This window comes from Argiope bruennichi, chromosome 2 (genome assembly GCF_947563725.1).
Source record: "Argiope bruennichi chromosome 2, qqArgBrue1.1, whole genome shotgun sequence".
In the NCBI taxonomy this organism is placed as follows: domain Eukaryota; kingdom Metazoa; phylum Arthropoda; class Arachnida; order Araneae; family Araneidae; genus Argiope; species Argiope bruennichi.
This window is the reverse complement of record NC_079152.1, coordinates 109,742,411-109,766,381: the sequence shown is the minus strand read 5'-3', so window position 1 is coordinate 109,766,381 and position 23,971 is coordinate 109,742,411. Positions and strand designations below refer to the sequence as shown.

General features: G+C 28.8%; 1 protein-coding gene across 2 annotated transcripts in view; it reads left to right on the top strand.

Moving 5' to 3' along the window:
* LOC129989245 (protein spaetzle-like) overlaps nucleotides 1–23,563 on the top strand; it is a 29,303-nt gene extending 5,740 nt beyond the window's left edge. The window contains exons 2-4 of one of the 2 annotated variants that reach the window (XM_056097637.1): nucleotides 10,472–10,740; nucleotides 13,690–13,914; nucleotides 22,300–23,563. In XM_056097637.1, the coding sequence (XP_055953612.1) occupies nucleotides 10,472–10,740; nucleotides 13,690–13,914; nucleotides 22,300–22,567 (762 nt within the window). In that variant the 3' untranslated portion in view covers nucleotides 22,568–23,563. Of the gene's footprint in view, nucleotides 1–10,471; nucleotides 10,741–13,689; nucleotides 13,915–15,020; nucleotides 15,349–22,299 lie in introns of those variants that run through there. The other variant, XM_056097646.1, reaches the window with a different exon arrangement.
* Nucleotides 23,564–23,971: the final 408 nt, after the last annotated feature.

Here is a 23,971-nt window from a genome sequence, read left to right as displayed (position 1 = left end):
GTACTGATATTAGATTTTAAAAAAGCAACCGCAGTAGTTGAGAGTTTAGCTTGAAATATAAAATGATTTTGTACCTGTTTTTCAATTTGCAAGCTAAAGATTTTTAAAATTAAAAAACATCCGCATTTATTTCAGATAAAATGTACAACTTTTAACTGCGTAAATCATATAATTTATAATAACCTAAGCAAATAAAAATAAAAATTTTGAAAATTATGGTAACCACTTGAATCGTTTCAAGTGCAGCATTTTAGTTTAATTTTTAGAATACATCCTACGTTGCGTTTGTCTAATACCTTCTACTGCTACCACCAAAGTTGTCAACTGCCGGAAGATGTACAGGCTGATCATACTTAAAGTGCAAATGCTTAAAGAGTTCTAGTAGGAAAAGAATTTGGAATACGTTGGAGGAACTTGGTATGTGTAGTTTTTACAACATGATGAAACGAGTTTGCATAATGAAAACAATTTAGTTCATTTTTTTCGACAGATGGATGTAGCTTGTAGAAGCTTTTTTTTAAAATTTTGTCAAAATGGCTAAGCTATAACCAAAGAACGCGTTGGTTATTAATAAGAATAAGAAATAATAAGAATATCTTTAATTGTAGCAATAATATAGAAAATGATCTTTTAATAAAAAGCCTTTACCAAAATAATAGCAATTATACAGCTGCTTTAAAAGAATATCGTCCTCTTAAAGGTTTAAAAATAGGACCGATATTGGTGACTCGCCTGATGAAAATGATTAGTAAATGTAAAGCTATCTCAGAACTCGGGGTGCTTCTTGGAATTATAGGAGGAAGGGTTGTGAATCAAAAAGTTGTGGAAGAAATTCGGGAAGCAATTGATCCAGAATCGCTGGTAACGACATGTAGAAAGGACCATATCAATACCATGTGTGACATACAAAAATTCTTGCGTTACATTTTTACGACTTCTGATTGTGGGGATATTTAAAAAATCATGTCTGTAATAATTTTATTACTTATTTAAGAATCGGCATTACTAAATATTATGTCATAGAAACTCACCATGAAGTATTAGGTGCTACTATAAACCACGCTGTCTTGAGTCTGCAGTATTTGGTTAGATTTAAGGGCTTACATACTGAGAAAATATTGTAGTAATTCATTCATATCTTTTAACAAAGAAAAAATGTTCTATAATTTTAAACTTGTTATGTTAGTTGAAACCAGTTATGTTAGTATAAAATAGCGCTACCTATAAACAAAATCTGAACTATTTTTTATTGTATAATTTACATTCCCATGCTATAAATATTACAAATACCAGTTTATTCAACATATTCCTAATAGTTTTTCTTCTAGAGACCTTCAAACGCATTTTAATTATAAGCAGGCGGCACTTTTCATTCCCCTCCTACTAAATGTGTTCAGCATTCATCTTTAAAAAAAAAACACCACTTTTAAAAATTTCTACTGGAAACCAAATTTTAAAACGAATATTTACTAGTTTAACGAAACCCAATAAAGATGGAAATTTTAAGACTTCGGAAATAATTGGCCAGTCGTTTATGAGTATTGTTAAATTTGGTTCGGTGAATGAACTAATACTTAATTAGAAAGCAAAACAAATTAGAATGATATATATGAAACCTTTTTTTGGAATCAGATTGTCTTCTTCAGTCAATTTGAAGCACAATTAGGACATAATTTAAAAGCAATATTTTAATTTCTTTGCTGATTTTTTAAATACTAAATTACTAATTAAGAAACTCTTTATTTGTTGTCGCATAAAAGTAAAGCATTTACTTATGAACGAAAAGTTCTATTTTTCTAAGTGTGCGTTAGCATAAGTTGTTAAGGCACATGATTTACTTTTTATTTAAAATTTTTGGATATTCACAAATTTAAATCCGTAATTTGTGACCATCACAAATTTAAAGGTTTAATTTTGTAGAATTTTGCGATTAACCCTTTGACTTAAGAATTTATTCTATTTCCTAATTAGATAATATATATCCCATTTGAGTTATTTGCCATTTTAACTTTAATATTAAGAAAAAAAATCTTGAATATCGAAATGATTTTTGCTCTTTAAATAACCTTATACTTTCACTTAATTGCAGATTCAAAATTAAAAATTTTGCAGTTCGATGAATGTGTTAGACACATCAATGTATGTCAAGGAGTTAAATTTCTTATGGGGCGAATAGAAAATCATTTTAGAATGAAATTTATTCCATGGGATTAAACCAAATCTTTTAATTCATTGTGGGGTTTAAATTAAATGTACACTCCTTTTATTTAACGTAAATTAAATCTAGCGACTTCTGATTGTGAGGATATTATGACCTCCATAATGTCATGATTGGGTGTTTTTATAGATGTATTATTAATTTTGATGTTATATAAAATATATGATGTTGATATCGCGTCCGCGTTACCACGGGAAGGGGTTGCAGTAGCTTCAGTAGGGTAAAGACCCCTGAGCACCCGAGGACAGAAGTCTGACTTCTAGCTCATGAAACTCACACACATTCGCTTGCACAGCCCCTTTTTACAGGGGGGCACATTCACACACCTCACATATAGAACACAGATGAAGAACAACCATGCCCGAACCGGGACTCGAACCCGGGACGCCCAGATCACGGGGAAGACACGCTACCCCTATGTGAGGACGCCGGCATATAAAATATATAAAAGTAATGAATCGACGAGTTCACTTCTAATACCCTATTATCTTAACATTTGAAGTTTGCGTACTCCAATGTTTACTTCGGTTAATTGTTGGTTCGTTTTCTATTGCCATTGGTGATTTCCGCGTGCTACTTTGTATTTACTCTTAATTATTACAGCACTGGGTATGAACAACACTCTTCGTTTAAAAAGGTTTTTGGATATATTTACAAAGGTTGCGTTTAAATAAAGACTTAATAGATCAACAGTTTGAGAATAAATCAGCTAAAAGTAAAAAAAAAAATATTTTTTCAAAATCTGTTTTGTTTAAAATTAAACAAATATAAAACGTAAACATCATTTTTTCATAAAAAATAAGATATTTTTAGTAGAATATGTATTATCAGTATATGATAAATTAGATATTATGGTAAAATACACATGTAGGGCTACATCCTGAAAATTTCTGTAATTTCCTTTGACTTTGCCTTATGCAATGTTCAGTTCACAAGCCTTTAAATGTTGATGTATTTTTGTCGCTATTTATATGCAACGTCTGCGTGTAAATCGCGACTTCCGTAATAAGCGAATTGTGATTTATAATAAACACGAAATAGAATATACTAAATCATTGAAAAAAGCTACGATATTGAGTAATTGAAAATTATTTAAATTAAAAATTAACAAGCTACATTTTAAAAACAAATTAATAATATAAAATATTACTTAGCCCCATACAAATTTATAACTTCATTCGAACTGTTTTGAAAATTTGTGATTATGAATTTTTGTCGAACTGTTAGACTATAAAACCGTGTTATTTTAATTATCTTACCCATAATATGTTTATGAACGCCAGTTCCATGACATTCTAGCTTTATGAAAAATTTAAGTTTCCAATTCATATATCTTCTAAATATAGCGATATTGTGACTTCACTTTTTTTAATTTGTCTTATAAACTATTTACGTATTAAACATAATTCTTTTTTAGCTTTAAAGAATGGGAAAAAGATTACGCGATCACATATTTGAAACAAGGAAAACGATTTGGGTTCAACAATGAAAATATTGTTTTGAAATATAACTAAAATTATCTTTAAAAATTAAATAATTCTAGACGAAGACAATTTTATAACAACTAAATTGGCATCATTGAAAAGATAATTTTATGTTCTCTAAAATATTGTGGTGTCAATACTATTGTGCTGGAATATTCTCAGAAGTTAATGCGGAAAAATGCCAAAATTCAAGTAAATTTTTTTATAAAATTTGAAAGCATTTGCTCCGAGATGCACATTTTCGCTTTCCAAGGTATATATGTGCCACATTTGAAGTTTTTATGTTAAAAGGTCGGTTCTTTAGAGCGCCAACACATCTTTATTATTAGTAGAGACAGAGATAAAGCTCAACAATGTTAGCTTTTTTATAAATGCTTTAAATCGTAAAGAATGAAGCTCGATATACCTGAAAAAGATTTAAATTGGTATTTACTGTTTGAAAAATTCAATTGAAAAATTATTTTCACTTTAAAATTAAGTCAATTTTTTCATTTATTCCTATTTTTTTTTATCTGATGCATTTTTGCTTCTAATTAGAAGCCTTGGCTATTAATATATTGTAACTTTGCTTCCTGTTTCGGAATGATGACATTGATAAGAACATATAACAAAGAAAAATTAATTTGGAAAAAAAAGGAACATGTATTCTATATGATTTCATTTTCTTTGCTAAACGAGAATAACAAAGCTTCACTGAAATTGGAGTAATTTTTAATAGTACTTAGAAACAAATCGATACATTGCGTTAATGCACTAGAAAAATATTTTATCTAATTAATTGCTTTTGTAAGAAGTCTTTTACGGTAAATACTGAAAGGATTCTTTTATACTCTCCAAGAATACTAACAGCAATGCTTGTTGTTGGCCTATTTATCTATAACCAGTCATCTTTGGAGACCAGATTATTGACTTTTTAGATTGATTAATATGAAATGCATATGATTAATGAATTTCATATTAATCATATGCATATGATTAATATGAAATGCATATGATTAATGAATTTCATATTAATCATATGCATATGATTAATATGAAATGCATATGATTAATGAATTTAATATTAATCATATGCATATGATTAATATGAAATGCATATGATTAATGAATTTCATATTAATCATATGCATATGATTAATATGAAATGCATATGATTAATGAATTTAATATTAATCATATGCATATGATTAATATGGAATGCATATGATTAATATGGAATGCATACGATTAATATGGAATGCATATTTTTTTTTTAAAAATAATCGCCTTATTATTAAATATGACTGAAAAAACATGAATTCAATTGAATCTTTTATTTCGAATTAAAACGTGTACATATTTATGAAATAAAATAGGAATTGAAAATCTTGCTCAACGGATATCAAACGGAGGTAATGATTGGCGAAAACACACAACTGAATGTTTTGTTGAAAATAATGTTATATAATGTAGCAAATTGAATTAAAATATTATAAAAATTAAGGAAAAAATTATGATAATAAAATGGATATCATTAAAAAGATAATTTTTTGAGTCTTAAGATAATACAATGACTAGTGTTATAACATAATTGTTTTGGAAGATATGAACATTAATTTTTATAGACAAGTCATAACGATTACCCATTCGGCGAAGATAAAGCCTATTTTTGTGCTCGATTAAACTTCACAATTTGAAGCCTAGTTCTCGATTTCTTTTGCATCTTTTTTACTTTAAATGAATGTATTTTCTAATGACAGGACAAAGCATCGCCAGGACGTTTATAAAAATACTCTGTAACTCTATTAATTAGCTGAGCGAAGCGTTAAATTCAATGTAGTTGTAAAAACGTTCATGAAATAATCTCAAATTCGTAGGATGGTTTTGGTTTTGTTTATATTTGACCAATGTTATTCAACAATAAGTAATAAAAGCGATTTTTCGGCCACGAACATTAGTGTTTTATATATATTTATATATATTTCTCCTGTAAAGCACAAACCATGAGAAATTTCTGGAAAGTATTAAATGTATGAACATGGTATGCTGGATTAGCAGCTTCGTTTTTGAGTTTATATTGAAAAAATCTAAGATGTTTAAACATTTCAAAAATAATTCCGGAGAATTTGTTAAATTAGAGATAAAATTTAGATACTTAAAGACTACGTTAATTCTTAGGCTGAACAATTGTAAACCCAAAACCATTCAAATGACTTCACTTTCAGAGTTTACTTTCTCGTATATGTAGTATAGAGAAAGTAGAGAATCGTCAAAAAATTCGAACACGAGATTTGGACGAATTTCCACGTTTTAGACCTTCCTGAGTTTGAAAAACAAATTTTTTGGAAATGTCTGTCTGTGACAAAGATAATTCAAAAACACTCTTATTCAGACAATTAAAATTTGGTATATTGTTTTTACACCAAATTTGTAGATTACTTTCAAATTTAGTGTAAAATCTGTTCAGAGGAAGTCTGTCTGTATGTCTGACTGATTTAATATAAGCGTATACGATAACTATAAAACGAAGAGCAAGATAGATAAAATTCGGTACACCGGTTTAACTTCAACAGTGTAGATATCTTTCAAATTTTAAGCCAAATCTAGCAGCGGATTAACTGTCTGTCGGTCTGTACTTTTAGAAATAAGTACATGCGATAATTCAAAAGCAAAATGGCTTAAATATATCTAATTTCGTACAGGAATTTGTGATTACAAATACAGTTTTGTGTCAAACTTCTATTTCAGTCGGTTGAGAAAAACGTGTCTAAAACAAAAATTCGAGTTTTGGATACAATTAGCGCATGCCAGGGACTAATCGCCAAATAACTCGCCAAGGATGACACGACAGATTCAATGAAAGGCTAACTTCATGCCAAAAGTTGATTTTCTTAGCTATTATATGCCAATACCATATAAGGCGTTCTCGGGCATGATAAGTTTATTAGAAAGTGTGTGAGGAAATTTAGGTTTGGCCCTTCCCTGGGTTTTAAATGTAAAACCACTTATATCTATATAGTAAATTAGGACTATAATTTCAATATCCTTTTTCATGTTTGGATTAGTGAAGATTTTTTATATATATATATTTGTATAATTCATATTCCTACTGTCAGTGATCTTATAGCTGCGGTTTGTTCAATCATCGAATGATAACTCAAACCTGGTTATTAGTTCTGGATATCAAAGTATCTATAATTGATTTACTTTTAGATTATAAAATAGAAAATGCAATATTTCGATTCTTCTTCAATACAAAGATACGGTAAAACGCCAACTGTTTGAGTAATTTTCAGACAGTTTAATTTTAATCAACAAGCTGTTTGTCAAAGCCGATTGAATCTGAGATAGAAAAATGGGAGTGGTCTTTCGAAAGCTTGTGGCACATTCTTTGATAAATTTGTTTTACCCTCTCCATCCGCATAGAATAAAGAATCTTGGGCAAGTTCATGAGCGCCAAGAGTGCTCTAATTTTCATTCTTAGAGTCCAGTACATGAGTGTTATGCTTCGTAATAGAGTAAAAGAAATCGAAAATTCATTTCGGACATTTTTTTTCGATTCATTAAATTCAAAATTTGATATTGAGCTATAATTTAAGTAACAAGAATATATACTAAATTTCATGTATTTAATTCGCTGCGATTTAAAATTAATCGCAGCTACATACATACATGCAAATGTGTAGAAAGTGAGAGACAATCAAATCTTTCACAAATTTGGTTTAAAATTCCATTCAATCAATACTTTAAATACTACATCTGTCTTCTGAATTCTACCCATCTATTTATATATTAACATTATTAGCTTATATCTCTAGTAAAGATAATTAACCACATGCTTCTTGTGAATGGATATCTTTCAATATCTAAAAAAGAAATGTCTTCAAATTCAGTTTAAAGATCATTTACTAAATTTAATTTGTACAGCTCAAAGAGTTTTTGAGCTATAGTATTCAGACGGAGAGACACATTTCCAAAAATTTGATTTTTCGGACTCGGAAAGATATGAAATGTGTAGATTAGTCAAATTCGCGACTTTGAATTTTACCGACTACACTACTCTCTCTTTGTATACGAGGCAATTCTCCCTTTTCATACAATATTTTCTGGTTATGTAATAGTGAGAAGGTAAGAAAGACGATATGCACTGCAACACAAATCAATTTTTGAATTATTACATTTGTATTAACCTCAATCCTTATTTTTATTTCAATCATTCCACTATATTTTGGTCTGGAATATCAATTCTTGAAACAAATAACGTTGGTAATAAGATAATGAAAAATAATTCGAAAATAATATTTAATTACATTACTTATGCAATGCTGCAATCAAAATATGCAATAATAAGTAGCCAAAGTTACAGTAAATTGTCAGTTACAATAATTTAACAGTTGCAGTCAAAATATTGTCTGTTTATCTTAAGTCGTCATTTCAAATATCTTTGAATTCTATTATACCCTTCAGTTTTGCATGTAAAAAATTTTATCGCGTTTTGGGGTTCAATTTTTCTTAAGATGTAATTTTTTAATCTATCATTTACTAGAGGTTTTAGTTTTTCTATAATTGCACGCTCACAATGAAAGTGCATTTTTTAATTATGAATTAATTTATTAATCTATACTTATAATAAAGCTCAATGTGTGTGTGTGTGTTTACGCTCTAAAGGCCAGACCGTTTGACATACAGCTACCAAATTTGGTACATGTATACCTTGGAGGTTGGGAATGTGCACCTGGGGTTTCTTTTTTCGAATTTTTAATTAGAATTTTAATTATTAATTAAAAACTAACTTTCCCGCCAAAAAAATCTTCCATTTTCCCCACCGCCAACTTTTCCGCCAAAAAAATCTTCCATTTTCCCCACCGCCAAACGAGAAAGGCTTCAGTTTTTTTTTCTCCCAACAGTAATGAGGCTAGGGTTAAAATTTTTCGGCGGATTATTTCAATCGGTTCTGTTTATTTTCTTAATGTTTGATGCATTAAAAATTAAACATTGTTAATGAATCAATCTTTCAGATTCATTGTGAAGTACTTTTGAATTAAAATAAAACAGAATAAAGGAAATTCAAAATTTCTAATCCGCATAGCGTTACCCCAACTGGCGTAGAAAAAATCACGTATTTGCGTTACGTAACCGGCGAAGAAAATTCCCGCATGCGCATTCTGTTCTGATTGTTGCCATGACAACGTTATCAATGGATGATTTAAATTATTTTTGGGTTAGTTGCATGCTTTTGTAAGTAAATTGTATTTATGTTAGTTATATATTTTTTTATATGCTTATAGTTTTAAGTACATCGTTTTTTAAGTAGTTTTTTTAAAACCTGTTTTCAACCGTTTATTTTAAACGAGTCGTTTTATTTTCTTAGTGTTTGATGCATTTAAATTTTAACATTGTTAATTAATCGATCTGCTCATAATGAATCTAAGAAAATTTTGTTGACCAACTCTTGAGATATTACATAAATTAAAAAAGATATTCTTTAGTGCCCATAAAGTTTAAACGCTGAGTGACTCTATTTTCAGTAATCAGATTATAAAAAAATGCTTTGTTTCAGTAAAAAATATTATTATATTAATTGAAGATAAATTCTTTCCACTTTAATTTAAAGCATAAATTCTACGGGCGCTAACAGAAAATGAGAGAGATACATATTACGTTATGATTGAAGGCCTTTATAATATTATGAATGAATTATATGATAATCAAAATTTGAAGTTTTAAAATATTTTGATGAAGAAACTATTAAAGTAGAAATTGCATAAAATATTTAATTATTAAAATTTTAACGAACATTAAGATTGGAGAACCGGCTGGTCGCCAAAGGCAGCTAGTTAAGTAATAATTCCACATGAGAAGCTGGATCTGGCTATGAAATTTGCGAAATTACAATTATTAAGTCCACAATTAAGGACTTAAATTAATGAAATTTTTTATTATAATTTAAGTTCTTGCGTTTATGTACGCATGCAAAGGTAGACCAACAGACAGTCAACTGTTTGACGGATTTGATTTAAAATTTGATGCAGATCCATATACTAAATTTGTGTAGCATTTTTTTTTTTTTTTTTTTTTTTTTTTTTTGTTGACTGCGTTTTTCATTTTATGGTTGTGTTCACCTGAACTCGCACAGTTAATCTAAATGGATTTCATACAAAGTGTGATGTGAATTTAAATATTTGTTGCAAAGACTACGTGCCAAATTTCATGTGTTTAGCCCAAAATACTTTTGAGTTATATTCACATATGGATAGAGCAACATACTTGCAAACATAATCGAATACTCGAAGTTCTGAACTATGGCGATTCATCAAAATTTCAAAATAGATTTTTTTTTTCTATTATAATACTTTCGCTTTGTGTATTTCGTATACAGGAAAGTAAAAATGAAATTAGTTTCAACAATATTCTGAAAATTAAAACAAAAATCTGAAAGTGATAGACATAGAAAGAAAAGTCGATGAAGAAACTAAGCCACAATAAATATCAAAGAAAATTTGCAAATAAATTAAAATGTATAATGCTTTTTAAGATTTTGGTATTACATTTTTTTCCCCTGAAAAAGATTTTTTTGTTTTTAATAAAGTCATAAAAATATTAAAAAGATTTTAAAATTTAATTTCTAATACTTCGTAAATTGTTGCAATTTTTTTTTTTTTTTGAGAAAAGAAACGGAACACACATTTAATACACTTTTATCTACACTGCGGTGTTTACTTCAGGGAAAGGAATGAAATCGAAGCCATTTAAAAATTCTATTCCGAATAATTATTTTTATTATTTTTAGATCGCATTTTTTCTGTTGAGTGATGTCCGGGAGTCTTCCCAGTTGACTCGAGACCCACCCAGAGCGAGGAATAACAAGCAAAGTGAAAAGACGGTCCTGTTTCCGGAAACCAATGTGACGGAGCACTCTCTTCCGGTGTTTCCGGATCCTGTTGTGTCGTACGTGGGACGCCAACAACCTCTGGCTCCACCCACCGATAACTTCGGGCACCCACTTTGTGCCCAAAAACCGGGCGACACCTTCTGCGAGAAAGTGGAAAATTATCCTGAGTGAGTCGATGTCCTACCATTGTTTTATATATTAAAATGTTGTGGGTTCCTCGTATTCGAATAATTCAAAGTAAAAAAAAAATAATGAAGGAAACATGCGCATAAAGAAATCCTAATAATTGCAAATTATCTCATTATATTAATATGGCAAAAGAGCATCTAGCATGCTTCATTTAAAATACATCTATTGTAGACATGGTCCTCAAAATTCATCAAGCATTTTTACAATTTCTATAAATATTTGGCAAGAGTCAGGAATTTATTTTATTTTATTGTCTAAAAATAAATTTATTTTTAATAAGACAAGAATATTAATTTTGTAGTCCGTAAAGTCAATGGGCCTCAATAACAAAAGACGTTTATTAATGCAAAGGCACGAATACACAGCCGAGACGTATAAAAGAAACACACGGTAGCACACTTAGAACAAACAGAAGCCCGTAAGTAGTAATCGGTAGTAAATAACCCCCCATTGCTCCCAAAGCTGCCAGATAGGTATCAGCAGGAGGAGGGAATCTACGTAGCTATTCTCTACGGACTCTCCAAACGTCTGCTATTCTCCACTGTCTCCTCGCTTTAGTTGTATCCAATTGTCGACTATTGAACAATTGGATTCGATGCTGCTTTTGCTGTAAACTTCAAGATTTGGCACATAGCTCAATTACCCAAACGCTTGAGCTCGATTCAATGCTCGTGCTTCGGTGGGCTGATCCAATTAAACCCCCGCTCATTCGTTATACGACTCTATACCATTAACTTCGGCTTCTTATAGTTTCCAGAGCAGGGCAGAGGTTCTTGAACAAGCAAGCATAACTCGGCCTCTATTGGTTCAATCGCCAAAATTTTGGAAGATTCTGGTATTATTCATTTTGTCGCCAAGTCACCATATTGTCGTCAAGCTTGGGGGTCATTGATTCGGCATCTGATCAGCATCCAATAGAGGTGATCGTAAAACGGTCTTTCCTACGATGGAACTAATCGTGCTAGGAAGCAACATTGTAGATTCGTTACAATATTGAATGGTTCTCCAATTTATTTCTTTGAAAATGCTCACCGAAAATCTCGTTGATACGTCAAGAAAATGAATGACCTACATGCATACTTACAGTGTTAATTGGTTTACATTCTATTTTATTGTTCTCTTGATTCATGGCCTTTAAAAGGCAATTTATGAGAATAAACTCAATAGATTTAAATACAGCGTTTTTGTTATTTTTAATGTTATATTCAAATATAAATTTAATCTCTAGTCGTTTAAAACATATTTCCATTCAGCTTTAAAAAATCATGTTATTGTTATTGATCATTTAATTATTCAAATGAACTGAGAACCTACATACAGATGAATCTGACAAACTTGTAAATAAATGTAGCTTTTCACAGACATAACGATGATATCAGTGCATACGTAACATTTATTGATCATCCACCAGAACTTATATGCCTTTTTTTTTTCCTCACAAAAAATTCAATGAATAGAATCTGTGACATTTAACTAACTTGTATGTTTCATGATTTTCAGGCTTAAATTTGTATTTTATAATTTTATGGTTATTTCTTTATTAGGGGGGGGTATTATTTCTTATACACATACTACTTACTATTTTGACTATTTACCTTCTTATTACTAATTATTGCCGATAATATTAATTAATTCCGACAATGTAACATTCTACTAAATAGAATTTAATAATTGGAAGAGATTTTGCTTAGAAACTCGGTTCAATGGAATTGAAATGTTAGAATCTTACAATTATTTAACGCATGATTAAATTCCAGTTAAATGCTTAGTTAAATTGTAAAGGCAACTTATTTCATGATTTTAAGGCTCTGTGTTTAATAATTTAATAATATTTATGGTGATAATACTATTGAACTTTATGGTTATTTCTTCGTATCGGTTGTTATTACTTCGTTAGTTATAGTTATTACTTCATATACTTATACTACTTATTTTTTTATCTATTTAATTTATTACTAATTATTAATTATAATATTAATTAATTCTGACAAAGTTACATTTTACTATACAGAATTTAATAATTAGAACAGACTGAAGGAGATACTGTTTAGAAACTCAATTCAGTGGAATTGAGATGTTCAAATTTTACAATTATTTAACGGCATGTTTAAATAAATCAATTGTGATAGTACCGTAAAAAAATTAAGCATGTTTTCCATATTTTATACATCTATATAGATATGTATCGAAAGAATATCATGGTTGCCCATGACGTATGGTTATTCATATATTAGATCTTTTTGAAGACTGAAAGATATTTATAGGCAACAATTATAAAATTCTGCATGTACTCTCATTGATTCGATGTAATAATTAAACCATGAACAGATGTGATAAAGCAGTAATACTTTAATTTCTATTTAAAAAGAAATTAAAGAATCAAATTAAATTGAAGAGAGCAATTTTATTGAGAAAAATTGAATTTTTTTTTTCTTCTGGTACTTGTCGGCTGTAACGGTGACTAAAAAGCGCCAAGATTACCAATTTGGCAATTTCAATTCTCAAACTATGCTTCAATTCTCCTCAATACTTCTAAACTTTATAGCATGTGATTCGCGTTTCTTGTACATATAATTTACTTTTGTATAATATATAATATAATATAATAAATTTATTTATGCACTTGAATATATTTTTATAATTTTGCGAAATTTTTTCTTGTCTCATTTTGGTCGCCATTATAACCGAACTGTACATTTCTTCATATTGAATTTTCTAAATTTAAACTTGTATTGATTATTCTTTCAACATAATGTAAATCTTAAACGACAAAAGTCCTTTCTTTCACTATTATATCTCTTACTCTTACAGTTTTTCTCGCAACTTCATAAATTACGAAAGCGATTTCTTTTATTGATTGCCTTCATTCATTTTCCTTCCTGTCATCAATTTACACCTTCGTAATTGAAAAATAAAAACTCTTCCAGGCAGGAAATCCGGAAAGCCATCAACTATTCGTCTGAGGAGTTCGTGGAACTGTTCGGCACGATGGCCATTAGTTCTCGAAAATCCGGTGACTTGGACGAAGACACCGTTTGCAAACAACAGTCTAGGATCTTCTATCCCAGGGCGGCGGTCAACGAGAATGACCAATGGGCCTTCGTAGTGAATGATGTAGACTATATACAGACCGTCATGGCAGAAGTATGCGAGTAAGTGAAGAAAAAAAAAGAAAAGAATTCTCCAGATTTTTCTTTTTTATTTCCTCTCCGGCTTATAGTGATTGTTTTTTTTTATTTTTGCATGATATTACCCATTTTAATCATTAAGTATTGAATTTCTAGAAGTAAGGTATAATAAAATCGAATAACATTTTTATTTTAAGGGAAGGAAAATTACCTTTTTGTTTCTTTTGACCATAAAGTTGGAAAGCTGCTGTTTTGATATCAAAATCTACCACTTCATTCATCTTTTTCATTTTTAGAATTTTTTTTTTTCGTAAATAGTTATAAAAAATCTATATTGGCGATGATTAAAACAATCAACAATTTCATAATTTTAGATTGAAAGAAAACTAACTGAGCCTTTTGGCACATTAGTTTTAAAATTGTTAATGGAGTGCCTTACAATCTTATAAAACTGCGCGATTTTAATATTCAAAATTCATAATTAATTGGATTTTCGACACAATAAAGTAGTCATTTATTTTCATTTAAAATGTTATTGTAGCTTTACTAAATATGGTTAACAGGACCAACGATCTGAATAAAATGTTATATTCGTAGAGTTTTTTTTATTGAAGAAAAAAAATTACCCTTTTCTATAGGATTGTTTTTTTTTGTGCTTGAAATTATTAAGTGTTATTTTGTGAGTTGTTATAATTACGATGGGAAAATCGGGGGCTTTTAGTATATTTAGAATTTGGTGTTTGTCTTCTAAGAATTTCATTTTCTAGAGATAAAATATTGATTGAAGTGTGTAGAGATGAAATTGAACATAACATTTTAATTCTAGACGTAACGCAACATTCACATTTTTACTTCTGATTAGTCTAAAAGATGTCTTTTTTTTAAATTCTTGAATAATGATTAACTGTTGTCAGATAATGACCGAATTCTATAGTTTTAGGAGTTTTAATAATACATCGACAAAGTATAAGTAAAAAGGATTTAAAAAATGCTCAGCTAAATGCCATTTGAGGTTTTATCACACTATGATGTTAGAACCTACAAAAGCCATTCGAATTTATAATTCAAATTAAGACATCCATATTTATGAATTCAGCCATACACATCTATTCAATTTACTTGTCTTCCAGAAATCCTGATGGGCCCTGTCGCTATTACAGTGACAGTGGAATTCTTCCATTGGAACATACTGCGTCATGCCGCCAAAAGTATTCTTACAAGAGACTTTTCGCATTCAATCCAAATGGTACATATACCTACATAGATTCATTCAAATTCCCGACTTGTTGCCAGTGCTATGTGAAGAAAGAATACTTCTTAGTGTTCAAGAATTTAAACCATGGAAAGCGATTTTAAAATATTAATCCACGTGCAACGTAAGCATGTTGAAAAATCTAAAGAACTAAATTTTTGTTTCGTATTAAGACTTTCATTTATCTTATGAGAAATATTTTGCAAAGCTGCACGTTTTTGAAAATAAATTTGAAATTTGATTGTCTTCATCTGTGATAATTTTTTTCCGTATGACTTCCATATTTTTGTTTTGTTTTCTAGATTTTCTTTTGCAACAAGAACTGTTTTGCAGACTTTCTTTTGCAACAAGAACTGTTTTGTTGATTTTTTTTTCTATAAACACTGTTTTTCTTTCAATAACTTGACCAGCATTTTAAAAAACAGTTCACATGGTTTTAAAGTTACCTTTTCCAAAATTTAAAATTTACAGATTACATCATTTTTTATAACCTATGACTTTATTAGTTTCATGTTCCAATTTTCATCTATTTCAGCTTAAAGTGCTTTTGCAAATTTGTGTTTACACGAAAGGTTTTTAGTCTTCCGCCAGTTTTCTTTAACGCGAGATGCATCGAAATCCAAATATCAACTTTTGCTGTCAGCGATTCATAATGGTTAGGCAAGATAAAAATAAAGAAACTTGTATATATATATAATATGGTTTATGATATGAGATATAAATATTATTAATAGTCCTCATGCTTAAAAATGAGTTTTTTTTTCTTGTTGATTGTGAAGGAATTTCATGTTGTTTCATACGAAAAATGTATATACTTGGCACCATCAGGTTCAGAATTTGTGAAAATTTTATTTCCAAGATTTCACAATAAATATAATAATGAAGAGTTGAGTTAATGAAAGTGTTAAGTGATAATTTATTGATTTTGAGTTCGTTAGCCTGATTATAGAAAATCCTTATGATGTTTCACACATTTTTCTTGTTCCACTCTTGACGAAACAGCATTTAAAATTTTGACATAAACATAAGCTTCGTTCGCTCATGTTTTTTTTTTCACTCGTGTATCGAAACACTTGTTTTTTTGGTCATGGAAGAATTTATTTGAACGTATCTTATCTGTTTTATTGTCATAGTGTTTGATGAACTAAATAGGTATAATAATGAATACAAAAAAAATAATTTAATCTAAAAACTACATATGAATAGAATAGCTTGGAATAGAATAAAAAAAATTACAAGATTACAACACATGTTGCAAGATCTTTAAACATTGAAAGAGTGAAATAACAAAACTCGCCTTTAAAACCTCACCTTTGGAGAATTGATAATATTTTCTTGTTTAATTAAGAATACTTCAAAATAATTTATATTCTTTTTTTATATAAAAAAATGCACTACGTCTTATAATTTCAGTACATTTTTGTAGTTTTCGGTTTTTTGTAGTTTTCGGTGTGTCTGAAATCCATATTTTTGTATTTTTAAACAAGATGGAGGAAAAAAAGAAAGGAAAATATATGTTGATTGGAGTTGTCTTCAAACTTTACAGTACGCTTTTAGGTGGCCATCTACTGGAGCTCAAATTTTTTTCTTTATATAGAAATTTTATCAATCATGTTTTAACTTTCTTTTGTGTTGGACTCCATATTACGTTGAAATAACCGGAAATGAGAACTCTAATAGCGCGTCTAAATTCTGAAATATAATGTGAGAAATTTGTTCAATTCAGTATATTTACAACTTCCTAAATAACTTTTAAATTTATTTTTATATCTCGCAGAAATCGGATTTAGTAATGCAATCTGCATTTTTTGGAATATATATTTATTGCTTCGATATATTTTAATGGAACGCAATTTAACAAAATCCAATCCTGGCCCTTATATCAAATTATTTACTTATTTCTTGCATTTAGATTTACATCTGTGCAATAACTTCTTAGAAATGTGCGAAGTGTAACTATCCTTGTTCTTGTTTTAGCTGTATTCGCCTACTTACACCATTTTATATCGTATCTGAAATATTTTATTGGGGATTATTTTTTTACCCAGAAAACCTTGAGTTCTCATAGTGAAAAAAATCAAACACTTGATGAGCATTTCTGACAATTATCATAATTTCAAAGTATTATTCTAGATGAAACATGGTCTCGTATTTTTTTACTTTTTCAGTCCACCCAAAATCTTGATTGCCAGCGGTATATCAATTTCCTACGTTGGAAACTTATGCTTAAGTTCCGTAAAATATCATTTGAAAATAAATTTAAATACACTACTAGATGTATGCCTTCTTCTAATATGAGAAAGATGTGAAAAAATATGAATAATATTGATATCCTGTAGTCCTGAAGACACCGGATTTTAAAACCAGGCTTGCCTGATGTAAAAGAAGCGATTTTCTCTCACCGTATATTTATTTAAATTATGTAGTTCCTTTTCACGTATGCATCTTGTGGACGTATAGAACAAAACAAGAAATACCCCGTATCCGTGACCGTTCTAGTCACTGAACGGTTTGGTAGACATATTACCGGAATTTTACTTAAATACCAAAATATTTACAGTAGAAAAAAAACTATTGACAGAATTTACAAGTATATGAGAAATGATATTGAGATGAAACCGTTTACAAAGATTTTCAACTTTGAAAAATTATTTGAAATAATAATATGCTGAGAGATAAAACGTGTAAAAATATACATGTATTCTGTGTTCGCTTATTTTTATGACATAGTAGAGGAGGACGCAGTTAAAAAAATCAGATGGAAAATAATTTGGTTAATGGAAACTAAGAGAAACTCTGTTTGACTGAAATATATGATAGGAGACTGCAGTGCTTGCTTTCCCCCTTAGTCTTTGTGAGTATGATATTTGATGTTGTGAGCTATTGAGGCAAGAATAGATCTATATATTTCACTTATAAATATAATTATCCAATGGATTTTTTGACTGGAAAGGAAGTTGCTGGCAACTCTTTTCAGCCATTCCTGTTCATGGCTTGGTGATGGTTTTTTTTATATGCCAGGAGATTGTGAGGATGCATTCCATAGCATAATGAAGTGCCATGCCAATCCCACCACCATTGCACTGATCACTCTCAGTCAGATTGAACCTTTTGAGGTAGGCAGGAAAAGGGCCGTGTTCTGAGACTTCTGAATGTATAGAGGGGATTGGGAAGAAAGATATCGTCCAACCTTCTAAGGTCCTATAAAATGACAGTATAATGAAGGGATGTATTTCTCCCTTCCCAAGATTTCGAGTATTGTGACAAAATGCAGCACGTTTTGTATTTCTAAGCACTGTATTATGAAGAATCAAGAGGTGTGGTTTCAACAAAAACTTTTTTTCATATTCTCTAATAATATATTTGTGTATTATTAACCATATGCTGTTGGAAAATAATAGTTATGAAAAGGCCTAATAAAGTGCGATTTTTGACGATTTTTTTTGTCAATAAATTGCTGGGTTGCTATTAATATACGAGCACCAGAGAACTGAATGTTTTTTGGATACCTTTCTTTTTGACTTATTGAAATTTGATAAAACACTACAACTGTAGTCAGAAAATTGCTTTCGCAATTTCATTTACTTAAGTTATAGCGGTTTTAAATAATTCTGCATACTGATGCATGAATTTAAAGAGAAATATACCAAGTTTTTTTTTCGGTTACAAATGTTCGATGTGTATCTATATTTTCTATTAGTGTACGTCCAATTTGTAATCCAGTTCATTCCAAACATTTTGTAGCAAAACCCGATAGGGTCCATTGTTTGTACTCACCCAGTAATCTCAAGTGCAAATTTTTACCTTCCACTGTGTCAAATGTGCTTATTGCAGATATAATACATTCAATTTTATTATTAGAAAATACATCTTAATATTTTTGTTAGGTATGTGTAGCTGTCTAAAGGAATAGTCTGAAATGACTTTTGCAGTATAAATTTATTGATATTTTGATAAAAATAAAATATTTATTATACCTTCAAAGTAACTTTTTTTTTCGTTTTTTGCTAATCGTTTCATTATAACGGCGTATCTTATATTACATGATAAAAATAATGCAACTGAATAAAAAAATGACATTTCTATTTGAAATGTTTTGAATGAAGACAATACATTTAAAATTATATCACTGAATTTCTGTATTTTTTAACAGAGGTTTCCTTTTAATAAAATAATAAATTCAGATATTTCTGAAATGTTTCTTTAGGTTTGCATTGTATGGGAAAATCTTTTGCATTTCTTGTTCTTTATAAATTTTGAGTAATAGTAATATAAAAATGTAGAAAATTACCAACTGGAAATTATGTGTAAAATTATATTTTTTGCATTAAATAGATAGCTGTAATAAAAAGTATATTGCCGATATGGGACATTGGATTAAATTATTATATATTTTTTCTAAGGACATAAAATGAACCGTCGGAATACATAATAGTATTTTGAATTTAATATAAGGCATATTAATAGCAATCTATTTGCAAGGTATGAAAAAATATGAAATTGAATTTTAACGAATAATACAGATTTCTAAACGATTTAATTTTGTGCGCTTGAGCTGAATCAGGAACGTTACCAGATAAAGAATACAAATTACCTTTTTTTTAAAGCTAATTGTTGCAAGAAATAAAGCTCTTTGTTTTTGTAAACAAATTATATTGGTGACTGGCGAAACAAATATTTTCGAGCGATTTAGAGTACCAAAAACCATACAACATTAATGGAAATAAAAACGCATAAAAATGGAAAGGAATCATAGAAATCAATTAACATATATAATTAAATATTTCTGTAAAATTTTACAGGAAATGAAGAGATTCATTAAAAAAAATATTTGTATTATTGAAGCAATATCAAATTTTTCAAGTTGAAATCGCCACAAAATACTAATAAAAAAATATTCTAATACAATAATTTTTCTGGAATCCTGCACATATCATATTGGAAATCTGCTGACATTGCAAGAACTGAATTTCAGTTGCTCTACAAGAGAAACTTAATATTGTAGAGTTTTCTTCCAAATTTCTATATTTTAAATAATCTTTGATTAGTTATATAAAATTGCAAAATACGGAAATATACTAAATACTACACAAATACTTTTAAATTAATGCATGACTTGTAAATTGTATATTATAATAACACATCTAACATAAATTGCGTTATTTGCCTACACATTATAACCGCAGCAGTATGTAACCATAGATCCACTATAATAATATTATCCTCTTATTTAATGCAGATATATCAATAAGTAATAATAAATGAATTATTATTATTTAAAAATGAAATAAAAGCCTAATAAATTAAATTAAATTTCGCGCAACTAGTAGAATAAATGTTTAAAGACAGTAAACATAGTTGTTGCTTTCTTGGTGATACTGGTTAACTTATAAATAATTCTATCTGAAATCTAAGAGAAGTCAAAGCTTAAAAGCTACTCAAATTGAAGATTACAATATATGTGATAGGAATATAGGATGCTTAAGATGGTTAAGATTCTAACAATTAATTGATAGAAACTGTAATGTATCACTTGAAAGATATGGTTATAGACCTTTTCTTAACGCATCTTATGGCAATCGCGTAAAAATAGTTTTCGCCTGTAAATATACATATGGCAGAACTCAGCAATATATATATATATATATATATATATATACTAATTGAATAAGTTTTGAAACGAATTTGGATATATTGTATCAAGTCTTCAATTTTTTAAATTTATAGTTTAATGATAAAGACGATGATATTAAACTTAACATATTATTAATATTAATTTACTTTTATTCATCAATTCATGATTAATAGTTATATAGATAATTAAGAATCGAAATGCTGCTGCCGAAGTTGTTTCGATGCACACAGTTTGTAATAATCATGCTCTAACTCATGGAAGACAGCTCAGTATTTGTGAATATTTAGTTTTGTTATTTCCACTATTTAATTATCATATTCTTGTAACACCCCAAGATGAACAACAGATTTTAGTACCATTACTTTCAATTCAGACTTGACTAGAAAATCGTAATAAAATCTTATTTAATAAGTATAAACTTTCATTGAAATTTTATATAATGATTTACATTTATGCAATTACATCAGAAAATACAGAATTTCCAAAACATGCTTTATGTTAAAAATATGTTGTGCCAATATTTAAAAGTTTTTTTTTAATTAAAATTAATTCTAAATGCTGCGCTTAAAAATGAAAAGTGAATAGAACAAAGATTTTTATCTTAACGAATCATTTTTTTATATCTTGAGTTTTCATCTTATTGATTTTAAATTATTCAATTATTTGATGCATTGTAGAATGTAATTATTTTTTACTCCAAATTAATTAAAAATTTTCTGTTTCATAAAGTATTTTAAAAATTCGGTTAGTTTATATTCTGAAAAGGAAGCTACAAGTTTCATCCAAACCAACGTTTGTTTGTTTTGTAATACTTGAAATGATGCAATTTTAAATCCATAAAATGTTATTTAACACTAGAACTATTAAGACCATCATTTTGACAGTTTTAAAATTCTATGTTTAGGAATTCTGATATAATTTATGTATTGTTCTAGAACTTTTTGACGACTTTTATTGAAATATAAGAATAATTACATATTCCTATTCAATTTCCACTCAGTCATTTTGACTTTCATAATCAATATGACCTCTTTATACCAAGACCAGTCAAGATGAGAGCTTTAGCAATTTCAAAGTTTATTATATTTTATGGATCATCTATGAAATGATGGATATCGATACGTATTTACATTAATTTATACTCCGTTTTCAGACATTTCCTAAAAAAATTTTGAATTATGTTTTTCATATGAAATTATATTTATTAATTCAAAGTGTTCGGCAGCCGTTATAATGGGATCTATTTTATTCTAATTATGATTCAGTTTAGAACTAAAAGCTCTAACTGGATATCTTATAAAGGCAAATACAAACTGTTTTTCTTGATTTTTTTATTAATAATTAATGCATTATTATATTAAATGTTGTTTTAGTTAAATTTTTTATTTACATAAACTAAGCCAAAAGTTACAATGAAAACTATGGCAATCAAAAAACAGTCAATTTGACGGGTATGGTAAAATTAAGCATATATTTAATATCGGTAGTTCTAGTATTAAATACATATTATTGTCTGTTCCAGGAATGACGAGCAGCCTTGTCGCTTCTTGGACGGAACCCTCCCGTGGGATGTCACGTCTAGATGTCGTCAAAAATTCGCGTACAAAAGACTTCTAGCTTTGCATCCCAACAAGAAAAAGACATACACAGATGCTTTTCGTTTCCCATCATGCTGTATATGCTATGTGAAGAAGCCTTTCATCATGACAAGAACTAGAACTATCGAAGTTGGAGATCAAACACCAGCTCAAACATCCAATGTTAGGCAAAGAAATCCTAGGGAGCCTTAAATTACATCGTATATAAGCCTGGTTTGAACATTTCTATTTGTTGGCATACTTGGTAAAATCTTGTAATGATTGTTTTGTTTTCTGTAAAGAACTATCTTTGCTACAATCTTGAGAAATTTTCCTAACTTTCATGAAAATGCCATAAATAGGAAATGAAGTATAAATATTTAAACTTTAAAAATTGCATTTTCCTTCAAATGATCGATGGTTTTCATTGCACACATCTTGTTTCTTGCATAAGTTTTCTGTATATCTAACGAAAATTCTATCACTCAAGAACCAGAACAAATATCCACAATCCCTTATTACTGTTAATTTTACGACGTATATTTAGAAAGACAATAAGTGCTGATAAGCATTTTTTTTGTCGATGGTGTTTGTAAAGCATATATGCATAATAGATTTATTAAAATTTTATATTCTAATTGATAAGAGTACAGACGAGACTTATCCAAAGATAGTGAATACTTTTATGTGTCTTCTTTTAAGATTAGTATTGTACGATTGATTATTTATTTTTAGTTTTGATATTTTTGAGAACTGTAACAACTGGAAAATAATTCTTCAGCTCGTTTTCTTTTCTTAATCAATTTTGTTCAATAATTTCAGATTTCAATGTTTCTAATGTTTTTAAGTTCTTATTTTATTTTGAACTACAAATTGAATATAATAATAATGATTTCATTGAAAATTATTTTCGCTTAGGACATGGAAAGATTTTTTTCACAGTTCTTGCTAAAACTACCGAAAGTGGTACTTTTTTTAAAACTATTTTCTAAATTATTTGGTTATGATAAATCAATAACTTGTATATTTTCTATAAAACTAAAGCTAAAAAATCAGGAATCCAGCTTAATTATTCTTGGCTAGATTGTCAACAAACGCACACAGATTTATTTTGAGACATTTTTCATTATGTGAAATTTTGTACATTTGAATGTCTTTTATATGTTAAAGGTTTTATTAATAAAAATACTTAAATTCCAACTATTAAGAGTTATAGTTATCCATTTTATAGTTTTTTTTACAAATTAATCACATTTTATCATTTGAGTTCGATCTATCCAATTAAAAAATAGATACTTACCAGAGCAAATTAATTTCAGATAAAAGCACGTCGGCGGTGAAGTCATCTATACGTACTGGAGTGTGAATTTTGTTTTTAAATTGATTAGGTACACAAGGTATTTTTAGTATGAGTAAATTGGCATTTTTTAAAAAAAATCAAAAGTAGAATATAAATTTTATAGAGATTTTAAAATGGCAGTCATGCCATGTCAGAAGCATCTAATATCATGAAAAATTTCTAATCAGACGCACGAACAATTACGAACTAAGTGTATATATGTGCTTAAGACTGGGTGCAGTTAGATTTAATAAACACAGTTTATTGCTTATTTCAAT